Source organism: Hesperophylax consimilis, chromosome 10 (genome assembly GCF_061612785.1).
Source record: "Hesperophylax consimilis isolate HC1 chromosome 10, BYU_Hcon_1.0, whole genome shotgun sequence".
NCBI lineage: Eukaryota > Metazoa > Arthropoda > Insecta > Trichoptera > Limnephilidae > Hesperophylax > Hesperophylax consimilis.
In genome coordinates this window covers 26,565,483-26,577,864 of record NC_142845.1, presented here as the reverse complement: position 1 = coordinate 26,577,864, position 12,382 = coordinate 26,565,483, and the positions used below count along the sequence as shown (strand labels likewise).

The window sequence follows — 12,382 nt, the reverse complement described above, 5'->3', positions numbered from 1 at the left end:
AAAATACCAGTTGCAGTGTATTCTGCATTAATTGCATAATCTTCGAAAACTCACATTCGTTTCCTAGTTATAAATCTTTCATTTCACAGTGTATTTATAAAATATATATCATTAAGATGCATAATCTATTTATAGAAAGTGCACTTATTCAATACTACATGAAATTAAACAACCTGTATAAGATAGCTACTATAAGTAATATTCATTCAGTTAACATTAAAAAGATTCAACGGAAGTTTCTAAGGTTTATAAATTATAAATTGCATATTCCTATACAAAACATAAATTACAATTACCTCTTGGATAAAATGTCTCTATTGAAACTTTCAGAAAGAAGAATAAGCACAGATTTAATACTGTTACAAAGAATACTAAATTTTAAAATTGACTGTCCCGAATTACTTCAATGTATCAATATCCATGTTCCCAAAAAATCATGCCGACATTTCTTACCTTTTTACTTCAATAACACCAGGACACTAGCTTACCAAAATTCTCCGATTCCGAGACTTCACAATCTCGGAAACAAATATTCTGATCTGGGTGATATATTTCATTTGAAAACTAATCAGTATAAATGTTGTATATTCTATCACTTTTATTCTTCTAGACACAAATAGACCTATGTACCCATATAACTTCTCCGCTTCTACTATTTTGTTTTGTTGAATCTTTTAAATTCAATTATATGCGTGAGGATTCATTTTTGCCATTATGTTTACATTATTTTTTATTGTATTAATTTTTAAGTGTTTACTCTGATACAAAAGGCTTGTATTTTTTTTTAAAGAAAAGCCCACTAGGGTGTGTAATAAATAAATAAGATAAATATATAATAAACTTATTCGATGGCCCAGTATTAAGCGGAAACAAGACGGGAAAACAATTAATTACGATATGGGGTATCAAAAGATTTGCCAAAAGGAGCTCTTCCCAGTTTTAAACAGCAACAAAATCAATAAAAATGGTTGACTCCTTAAAAGACGAAAAAACTTTTTGTAAATATCCCAATATTTAGAAGTAGGTACCCAGTTTTATACAAATTTATTTCAAATTGTTTCCATTTAAAACTGAGATTGTGTCTGTATATTTCATTAAAATGTAGAAATTTCAGTGATAGCTGTTGACATTTGACATTTTTGCATACATATTTAGAGACCTGCGAAAAACAAAATATTGTTCATCTCAAAACACCGGATTTGGACTTGTTGCAGTTTAACACTGGGCCATCAATATATTTTTTACTCCTAAAAACATCTTTATCTTTCCTGTAACTCGATAACTTTTCAGAAAAATTCTGGTCACTGTTTTCTGGAAACATAATTTTTGCATAGGTGCATAGAATAACCTTTGAAAAACATGAAAAAAAGAAAATTACGTTTAGATTTTCGTTTTACATACAGATAAAAAAATAAAGATTAGATTTTATAAACAAAACCAGCAAATGTTCGTAAACCTGAAAAGTTACGACATCTGCCCAATGACATTATAAAAATACAAACACGTTACATCGATAGTAATCGAACAAAACATGTTGCACCGCTTATGAATAAAAAAGCCAAGCAAATTATATGTATAATATGAATAAGCCACTGCAGTGAAACCACGCGCATGCTCAGGACGGGCTGTTTCAGAGAATTAGAACAATTCTTCAAATTTCGAAGTTAATTTTCAAGTTCTGTAAAAATTCTTTTCAAGTTCTCTTATTATTTCAGTTCTGTCAAGTAACTGCCCTATAATAATATTATAACCGAACTTGAATAGGTCATTAACAAAACCCGCAAATGAACGTTGAAATTTGATGAATTGTTCAAATTCAATGAACCAAGAAATTTATCTTAGCATCAGATCTGTCAAGCATTTTTACAAAACAAATATGCATTTCGAATAAAGATTTTGTTAAAGAAAAACTTATGACAAGGTATGACAAACTTATGACAACACGACAAGGTTTTTATACAAATCACAAAGGAAAACAACGTGTTAAAAGCTTATTAGCCTGCAATCAGAAGGCTGCGGGTTCGAGTCCTGTCGGCGGCATCGATTTTTTCTCGGAAGAATTTTCAATTCACATGTTATTTCAGACTGATAACTATTGATTATAGTAAATAATCATTAATTCGTACCATATTATTCGTATTATCGATTTATTTAGTATTTCAAGTTTGTAATAGTTTATTGAACTTAAATCATGTTGCTAATTACGGAGTATTTCACATTACTAACTTACTCACCATCAATTACCGAAAATAGCATGTTTAATAATAATTGCCATTGATCTAATATAAAAACTATTCCGATGTTATTTTGCAATTCAAATTCAAATTCAAAAAACATTTATTGCACAAAAATACAGAGTACAAAGGGTATGGATTATAGGTTTTAATCCTATTTCTTCCAGCTAACCCAACAAATACACATTATATTATAAAACCCAACAATTACATGTTAACAAATATATATAAATAAAATATTTTTAAAAAGCAGAGATATTTAATTTATGTAAGGTATTCATTTAAAGTGTAGTGACATTTGTTTAAAATAAATGTTTTTAGTGATGATTTAAATTTGAGTATGTCGGTTATTTGTTTGATGCTACGTGGAAGGTTGTTATATACTTTAATGGCCATTTAGTGTGGTTCTTTTTGAAATATAGTTTTGTTTGCTTTTGGGATTAATAAGTTTGAACCTTGTAGCGTGTTTATGTGTTGAGTTTTTTTATGGGAACTTTTCTGGAGATGATCGAACTAACAGGCATAACTCCATTGTTCCAGGGGCATGCTACGCGGAATTTGCTGCCAGAGTCCCTAAAGCAGGTTCAGCCTACATTTACAGCTACGTCAGTGTTGGAGAATTCATTGCATTCACCATTGGATGGAACTTAATATTGGAATATGTCATAGGTAAGTCGTAGAGATATGTTCATTAGAAAACCATTTTTGTACGAAAAAAAAAACAAATTTTAAATTAGTATTTTCGTTCATGATAACATTCTTATTAGCTGAGCAAATAGTATAATCATGTTCAAGAGCGACAATTATTACAAGAAAAAAATCGTAAAAATAAAGTGTTTCATTTGATAGAGACAACTTTAATGTTATGAATCTTAGAGACTTTCACTACTTGTTATTCATATCACATTGATAAAAGAAATAGTGAAAATAGTATTGTTGCTTTTTCCATGAATGTAGGTACTATTCTCTTTTTCTTCTTTCTCTAAAACCCCCTTTATATACGACCTTGGAGACAATAAATAATTAACAAAACTGTACAGTTTGTGTAATTCTTTATACAATTTGCAATTTATGTGCAATACAAGTTGGGAGTTAACTCGCATCGAAAATAAGAACGAAATATTGTGACCTCATATGATTGCCTAAATATATTCACCAATGAAAAACTCTGAGAGTCTATGGAATAAACTATCAGAGTTTTTCATTGAGCCTTCTTTTTGTACAGGGTTTTCTAATAAGAGGTGTTATTTTGAATAGCCCGCTATTTCGGTAAATGTTACTTTTGAAGCTGTAATTTTTTAACATTTGACAAGTAGAAACTACGCCATGAATAAAAATGGAACAATACACGCTTCAACAACGCATTGAAATTATTAAAATTCACTTGAGTGAATCAAATGCAAATCATCTTGAGTGATGAGGCCCATTTCCACCTAGGTGGCTTCGTCAACAAGTAAAATTGTCGCATCTGGGGCTCGGAAAACCCAAGAGTTATTGTTGAAAAGTCTCTCTATCCTCAACGTGTGACTGTTTGGTGGTGTTTATGGTCCGGCGGAGTCATTGGACCTTACTTCTTCGAAAATGAGGCTGGAGCAACAGTTACGGTGAATGGATTGCGCTATCGAGAGATGATGAATGATTTTTTATTTTTTAACTTACGTGACATCTGGGCATTCATGTGATTAGTGGGTCTATGTCATCTTCGGGGTGCTGCATGTATAGGGTATTGTAGGAAAAAGGTGTGAGACTTAAGTACGAATTTGGAGGTTAACGTGTCCAAGAATGACAGACGTATGTATCCATCCCATCTACTGGGGTCGAGAAGGAGGTGGAGAGGTCAAAGGGTCTCCGTCAACTGGCCTCTCGCAATTTGACCCTCCACGCAGTTGGCGGGCAGACGCATCCGACAAGATCTAGACAAACCTAAGCCCGTGTAGCTGGGCACCCCTGCTAAGTCAGCAAACGTAGCAAACGGGCGGCGTTACCCGATCTGCCTATAAATGATACCACCATAAACGAAAAAGAAAATAAAGGTAACTTTGAATAACAGTTTGTTCACGAAATCTTACGTACCCCAATGCCTTAAAAGTTTGATAGGTACTTTTTATGAATACAAAAACGTTCGTTTCCTTTTTTGTTTATTATTTTTTTAACAATGCTACGTATAAATACGCGAGCCGAACTGGCGGGCTAAACCGCGACTTATAGGAAAGGAACAATGCAACCGTAAATGGCGCGAATCGCCGCTGGCAGTTGTTTCGTTGCTTTCCCGTAATTCGTGGCTCGGCTCGCGTTTCGGTTCGAAAATGTATACGTACCATAAAAAAAACATTTAATTTATTTTTTGGTGGAAAGCACTCGCTTTGTGACTTAACATATTTATGAAATAAAACAGCAAATTCACGGAAAATGAAGTTTTGTTGATTTATTAAAATCCTGTTAAAAACGTGATGGCAGGTTATTTCCTAACAAATTATTAGTACATTCAAAATATATTGGAACACGTGTTCATGCAGCTGGGTTTATATTTATAAATATAATGACGAAATGCGAAAATATTAGAAATTTTATATACACTTCTGTTCTGTTCTGTTCTGTTCATGTTCTGACATCCCCATAATCCATTCGTGTTTTACTTTCTTAGGAAGCCTGTCAATTCATTCGTTAAAGGCCTGTAGTCCCGTTTTTAACAGGGGTGTAATTTTAGAGTGGTCATGCAATTTATTGTTTTTATCTAAATATTAAATATTATTTTCAGGAACGGCGAGCGTTGCCAAAGGAATGAGCAACTACATAGACGCCTTGACCAATTACACGATGAGAGATTACTTCACCGAACATATGCCAATCGACGTCAGCTTCTTATCCGACTATCCTGACTTTTTCGCATTCCTCTTGGTGATGTGTGTTACTTGTAAGTATACAAATATGATCTCTACCTAAAATATAGTATGGCTTTTTTAAAATTATTTTTATTTCTTGCTAGAGCAATCCCGATGAGTTACAACACTCAATGTAGGACTAGAGAAACTTACAATACATAGATGGGAGTTAATAGGTACAATTTTACATTGTAATTTTGATATCAAAATTATAAGTTCACAAACAGTACAAAAATAGAAAAAATATCACAATATTATAAGTTTCACATGCAAAACAGTACACAAATAGAAAAGGGGAGGTTAAGTAGAACAAACAAGAAGAAACAAAATAGGAAAAAGACAGGGATATACACATATACACAATATACCTACTCGTACTCGAACTGCTCTTCCTCAATCAACACTTGACTAATTATGCTTATAATTCACAATTGTCCAGAATATGTAGAATGGTCAACTCACGTCAAGACCTTGATTTTTTCGTATAAGTCAGAATGTTTTTTGTCGCTCACTGTCACTCTCTCACTATATTTTGTATCACTTTAGTTTTAGCAAGGCCTTGAATTGAATTGACTTCTATTTCATTTCTATTTTCTTATGTTTTCCCTGTTTGTCTCTGCTTTTATATACCATCCTTTACTCTTGCATTGTACATTGTCCTAAATCTCGCGTCGCTTTGTTATACATATATTGAACGAAGTCAGTTAATTAATAATAAATAAATAAATAAGCACAGAGCCATGGTAGAAATTTAGAATAAGGTACTTACCCACTAATGCATTGGTAAAAATAGATTAGGCTCGATTACAAATACAGGGGATAGATAAGGAGAGAGAACGAAAAACAAAACAAAGTGCAATACGACAAGAATGACGTATTTTCGTTTTTATATGTTTTAAAAAAAATATTATTTTAAAGCCTTACTTTGAATTTTTAGATTATGCTGGCTGTTTTTATACATTTCTGGAAAAGAGTTATAGAGTGTTTAGGCAATAAAGTTAGGAGATTTTATTCCATATTTCGTAGTGTGTGTCGGAAGAATGCGGATTTTGTTTTTATTCCGAGTATTGTGGTTGTGGATGTCTTGATTGTAAAATAGCTTGATGTTAGTGTGGGTTGATTGTTGTGTAATTTGTAGGATGGTGGTCGTGATTTCATGTTTGGGAAGGACTTTGTGATTGGAAGGATACCGACAATTAAATAGGTGTCCTTGACATGTGTGTCCCATGGAAGATCAAGAACAATTCTGAGAGCTCGGTTTTGGACCACCTGCAGGTTCTTTGAGGCGAAGTCCCAGATACAGCAAAGATAAATAATAACTCTTATGCCATTAAATATGGCCATGACCGTATTGTGTTCAAATGAATATTATCTAACCGGTTAATAAGTAATACATTATGATGTAGGGATTTAACTTTATTTGCCCTTGGGGCCCTGGCCTTACCTTGGAAGCCCTTTCATAGATTATAATTATCATACCTACAGATTGAAAACCCGGAAATAAATCCGTAGGTGTAATATGCGTTTAACCTTAATTATTAGGTATTATCAGTGGCCGTATTATATAGTTACCTACCTACCAATTATTTCAATTTAAAATTTGGCATTCACAAGACAAAAATATTTTTTTTCGGACGTTCCTTGATTGCTACAATAATGGTGATTTAGGTATTAAAAATAAATCAATTTACTTGCCTATCATTTTTCATACGAACCAGTTGGAAAAAGGAGTCGTTTTCAAACTGCTGATATCATACAGGATGTTAAGAGATGTATTTGACTTACTTTAACCAGCGATTCGTGACATTATTTGGAGTGCAAAATGGATTTTTTTTATACGGTGGCTATTTTTGTTTTTTTTTTTCAAAACCAAGCAATAAGAATCTCTTCACATGTCGTCTCAATCTAGTAACCGACTAACCACTGAACCCTAACTGTCCAATACCTGCTGTTTTTTATGTTTTAAGTTAAAAAAAATTTGATGTTTTAAAAAAAACATCAAAAATGTTACCACATTCCAAAATTTCATATTTTAGAAATCACTGGTTGAAATAATTTAAGTACGTCCCTTAACATCCTGTATGTCAATTATCCTTATAAAACAAATATTGATCAGTTTTATCTTTACAAGACAGTTTGCTTCTATTTTTCGTAGAAAGTAATAAATATGTAGTTTACTTATTGTTTATCAACCGATTTTATTACAATTGCATAGTAAATATATGCACCACTTATCCTAATAGATTCGACACGTGGAATTGCACACGGAGTAAACGTAATGCATTATTGAAGGGGGAAATCTCACCTTTCCATTTACGACTAAGTTAGTTTAGACGGTATGGATTTCATTGTAAACATAAACATATCAAGTTTGTCTCATAAAACATTGGTAACAAACTTCACGGAGATTTCAAATATGTTGCACGAAGATTATAATACACAAGGGTTCCGCGGGTTTTTTCTGCTAGGCCCTGCGGGCGACACTTGGTTGGGCTTCGCCCAGTTTAAGTGATATTAACAACAGTTACATTTAATAGGTAGATATTAGGTCATTCACAGAGAGAGGGTGAGTATATATTGTTAAAACACGTAACAGGGAGGAGTTAATGAATAATAACATGCTCAACTTAGGCATAATAAGAATGACAGTTGTTTGAATAAATGAAATTTTACGTTTTTGTGGTGGATTATTTCAAATGAAACGCTATTATTGACTACATGTCTACAACTGATATTAACTGTTATCGTATCTAATATAATTTGTTCATAGGAGACTTGCAGTGCTTAAATATGTGTTACAACCGTCAATATCTATATGTTGAATCAATATCGTACAGTTTGTCACAACAATTAAAGATAATTATAACAAATTTGACAGAAATAATAGATTATTGCATATTGATTAATTGTGCCCGTGTTTATGAATAAAAGGAGGGTAATTCCTCCCTCCTACCACTTCTTCTTTCCAATTGTAATCTATATTTAATTTTTGACTTCAGTGTATACTCCTGATGAGGTGAACTTCGTTCATGAAACATGTAGAGGTTGTATAGAATAAAGTGATGTTTACAAAGTTATTTGTTTTTTAATAAAATAAAGTTTAATCGGATAACATTATTTTATATATTTCCGTAGTATTCTGTAATAGCATTTGGTTTCAACTTAATTAATACAAAAACAACCATTTATGTAAGTGGTAAAAGATGCATTAAAGTTTTTAATTTAATTTTTTCTCAATCAACAATATATTTTAAGATTAAGAAATAACAAATTATTATAAGCAATAATTAGTCGCTTGAAATATCCATAGCAATTCAGTAAACATAAATGCCGCCGACGGGTATTGAACCCGCGCCTTCTGATGTCCAGTCAGGTGCTATGAGACCATTGAGCTACGTCGGTTTATTCCCAACACGCCAAATAATTCAATATTTACTAGTACTTCAATCAACAATTATTCCTTATTATATTTTTTCACCTGTAAACAACAAAATTTATTTTTGTAGGAAAGGCTTTGTTAGTGCTAGATTTCCCACTAGATGGCGTCGAGACAAATTATATCTACATTTGTTGGTGAAATATTTTGACTTGTCAAATATTATTATTTGTTAATGATAAACTAATGTTTATAAGACAAGGTTTTTTGTGGATAACAAAAAGGATAACAAATTATTATAAGCCATAATTAGTCGCTTGAAATATCCATACAAATTGAAATGCATTTATTTTTACTCGGGATTTATTGTCAATTTGTACGGATATTTCAAGCGACTAATTATTGCTTATAATAATTTGTTATCCTTTGTGCTATGCATAAAAAACCTTGTATTATAAACATTAGTTTAACATTCAAAAAATAGTTAGGAAATAAGTATACCTACCTATTAAATACCTATTTTGTGTATGTTTACTTAAATCCCAGGCTTAAATTGTTATCACTTTTAGATATTTTTGCTGAAATTATGTGTTAGTTTTTTAAAGAGCCTTTGCATGAGGCGGAATTCGACAACTTTACCCCGTTTAGAAATAGGTCATTGCTTTGATATCTTGCCCAATAATAATATATTTATTTTATTGTTTCAGCTCTGCTAGCATACGGTGTGAAGGAGTCAACAACCATGAACAACGGGTTGACGGCTCTGAATATTGTTACAGTTGTCGTTGTGGTCGTAGCGGGATCATTAAAAGGTAAAATGTTTTCATAACAAAGTTTTACAGATTGTCATACATTGAGTCGCTGACGTCTCTACTGTGGATTTCGTGAATACAGATTGTCATACATTGAGTCGCTGACGTCTCTACTGTGGATTTCGTGAATACAGATTGTCATACATTGAGTCGCTGTCGTCTCTACTGTGGATTTCGTGAATACAAAAATCTGTAGATACAAAAAAATGTAGGTTCCTAGGTACTTTTTTGTTCCACCATTGGCAGCCTGTCAAGCATAAATAAACCAATCACTGTCAAGCTAATATCTTGCTGTTGGCACTGCTATGCTAAACTACACTACCGCCTTTTAAGGCGTACATGAAGAGTGTGTGAACCATTGCTTTTTATAAATTTTCTTATTAAGGCGATGCCATACGTAGTAATGCAAAATCATGTGTTTTTGGTACGAAAATTTGGTCGCCTAGAAATGTTTCAGATGCTTTAATTAAATACTGCGAGTAGAATACATCTTGACCTTTGAAATAATCGAGTATTTTTTAGATAAGTCTTTTTATAAGCCCAGAAAAAAATAATGTAAAGGCCTATGAAAACTGCTTTAAAGTTAAAAATCTCCTACTTACGAACCCATTTTCGGTTATGATTTTATTGTATAATGTGGAAAATTAAGTTATTTATAAAATTATGGAAAAAGAATTAAATATTTATGCCTGAACATACACAAAATAAAATAAAAGGCACTTTTTGGCCATGATTTTTTCTTGCATAAATCAAAACAGACGGATGGTGTTAAGCGGGAATTTAAACCTTATCGCCATCTATGTAAGGGCTGTTATTGATAGCGGCTCAATTTAAAATATTACACGACGTAGTGCATCGCCTTAAACCAATAAACGGATAATCCTTGTAAATGCGATCTATGACGATTTTAAACTCATGTCGTCTATTTAATGTGAAACTGCACAAGAGTCCCAACTGCTCCCATCTGTCTGGAGCCAGTGGGACTATGGTATTACCAATTGGGGTATGTTGTGAAGGGGAAGGTAGTGAGGAAGGAAAGGAGATGGGGAAGCGGAAGGTATGAAAGTACCTGGTTATTCAGATTTTGTCACCAAACCTGGTAAAATCTATTTCAAGCAACGTTTCAATTCTGAACGGTGGTCTTACACAAGGGCGATACTGAGAGTATCTTCCACTCCGGAACGTGCCGCAAATATACAACTTATTATTTTTAATGAGTAAATTATGTAACTCGCGACCTCCGGCTTGCTAGTCGAGAGCCTTACCTCTCCACCGCAGAGGCCGTCAACATAACACTTTTCAATTTCAATAATTCAGAAAGGTTAACCCTTCTCTTATTGTCCAAAAAATCCCTTGAGCTGCGGTGCTGCAATGTGGTGCAATAGTGGTACAATGTATTCATTAACAGCCTTACTGATAAATAAGAACACTTCACAACCGTTAAACTGTGTTTTAATTAAACATTGAATCAAATGTGTACAAGCTCTGATTTGAATTCTAACTAATAAAAAATGTCTTTGACATTCTTTGACAGCTCCGAAAGAGCTGGCAATGTCGCATTTTGGCAGACTGACGCACGAGATTTCCGCCTTGAAAAAGTAAAGTTGTTTCTGACATATTATATTTTAATTGACTGTTATCGCTTGAATTTAATAAGAACTCCTTGAAAGTGACATTTTTTAATAACATAAATTCCTTATGCATGTGTAAGTAAATATAAATCCGAGAAATCAATGTTTATGTTGCGCAAACAATGAATTCAAAGTGCCATTTTTTTCTTATTCTCTGAGACTTATTATTACAATTTATTTTAATTTACAGTGAAACCTCTATCTATCGTTCCTCGAATAATCGTTTTCCCGGATGTATCATTTATTTCTTCTAGTCCGAATTCATTTCATACAAAAATAGATCGCATCGATCGTTTCTATGTCCACTATTTTCCCGCATTCATCGTAGAAATTACGTCATGTATTTGATATATTTTGTCTGTGTTAAAACGGCGCCAGACGGCACTCGTTACGATGCGCGAAACTTTTGAGAGAGAAAGAGAAAGAATAACAGTTGTCGTCAGTTGTCGCTAGATACCCGAACTTAGTGGAGTGTTTAGAGTTATCCATTTTTTGAGCTTTTAAACTATCTTCAAAATGAGCCGTTCGATGAAAAAAGTACGTACTCTTCAAGAAAGATTGAAAATTATCGAAGAGGTGGAAAAAAACCCCGCTGAAAAACGCGTCGATATAGCCAAGCGTTTAGGAATCGCGGCATCCACGTTAAATTCTATTTTCTTGAAAAAAAAAACGAAATTCGGGAGCAAATTCAAAAGTGCGGAAAATCTTCGAAAACTAGAAAAACCAGTAAAGAATCAAAGTTTAGCGAACTGGAGAAAATTCTTATCTCTTGGTACCAAATTTGACAAATTTTAACAATTTTGTTACTTTCGACGACATTATTCCAACTTGTGGGATAGAAACTATCGAAAGCTTGTGTGACGCAAGATTGACGGAGACAACAAAAGAGGTCGATATTGATGAAGAGGAGCCGCTGCCTGTACCTTCATTTTCAGAAGCATGAACACTCTTTGAAAGATTGAAAACTTTCTACTACCACACTCAATAATTGATGCCGAAAATAATATCATTTGCAAAGCTGAAAATATACTGTTGACTTGCGGAAATAAAACTGTAAAAAAACAAATGTCGATGAAAAATTATGTATTTACAATGCAATAAACTCAAAAAAAATTTGGTTCTGTTTAGCTTTGTATTTTTTTAAATAAATACATTTATTTACATCTAAAACTTATTTTCTTCTTATAATTTTAATCTACCAACGGTTATGCAGATTGGGAGGAAGGTATCTTTACTGGATCGTATCTCCTTGTGTTCTGTCCTCTTAATCCCGCATTCATTGTTTTCCCGCATTCATCGTTTATTTCAATAGGTCCCTTTAAAACCAATAGATAGAGGTTTCACTGTATATCTCTACAATTTTTCGACACTTTGAGTAAAAATATTTGTGTTTTTTTGGTTTTTCAACTTTTTCATGTTTGAAATAAAAATATTCAAATTTATAAAT

The 12,382-nt window shown here is 32.8% G+C and overlaps 1 protein-coding gene across 1 annotated transcript in view; it reads left to right on the top strand.

The window, feature by feature from the left end:
• The window catches only part of slif (cationic amino acid transporter slimfast), a 79,099-nt gene that overhangs the window by 53,349 nt on the left and 13,368 nt on the right, over positions 1 to 12,382 (top strand). The window contains exons 3-5 of the mRNA XM_089636198.1: positions 2,775 to 2,903; positions 4,993 to 5,148; positions 9,200 to 9,304. Coding sequence (XP_089492324.1) covers positions 2,775 to 2,903; positions 4,993 to 5,148; positions 9,200 to 9,304 — 390 coding nt within the window. The remainder of the gene's footprint in view (positions 1 to 2,774; positions 2,904 to 4,992; positions 5,149 to 9,199; positions 9,305 to 12,382) is intronic.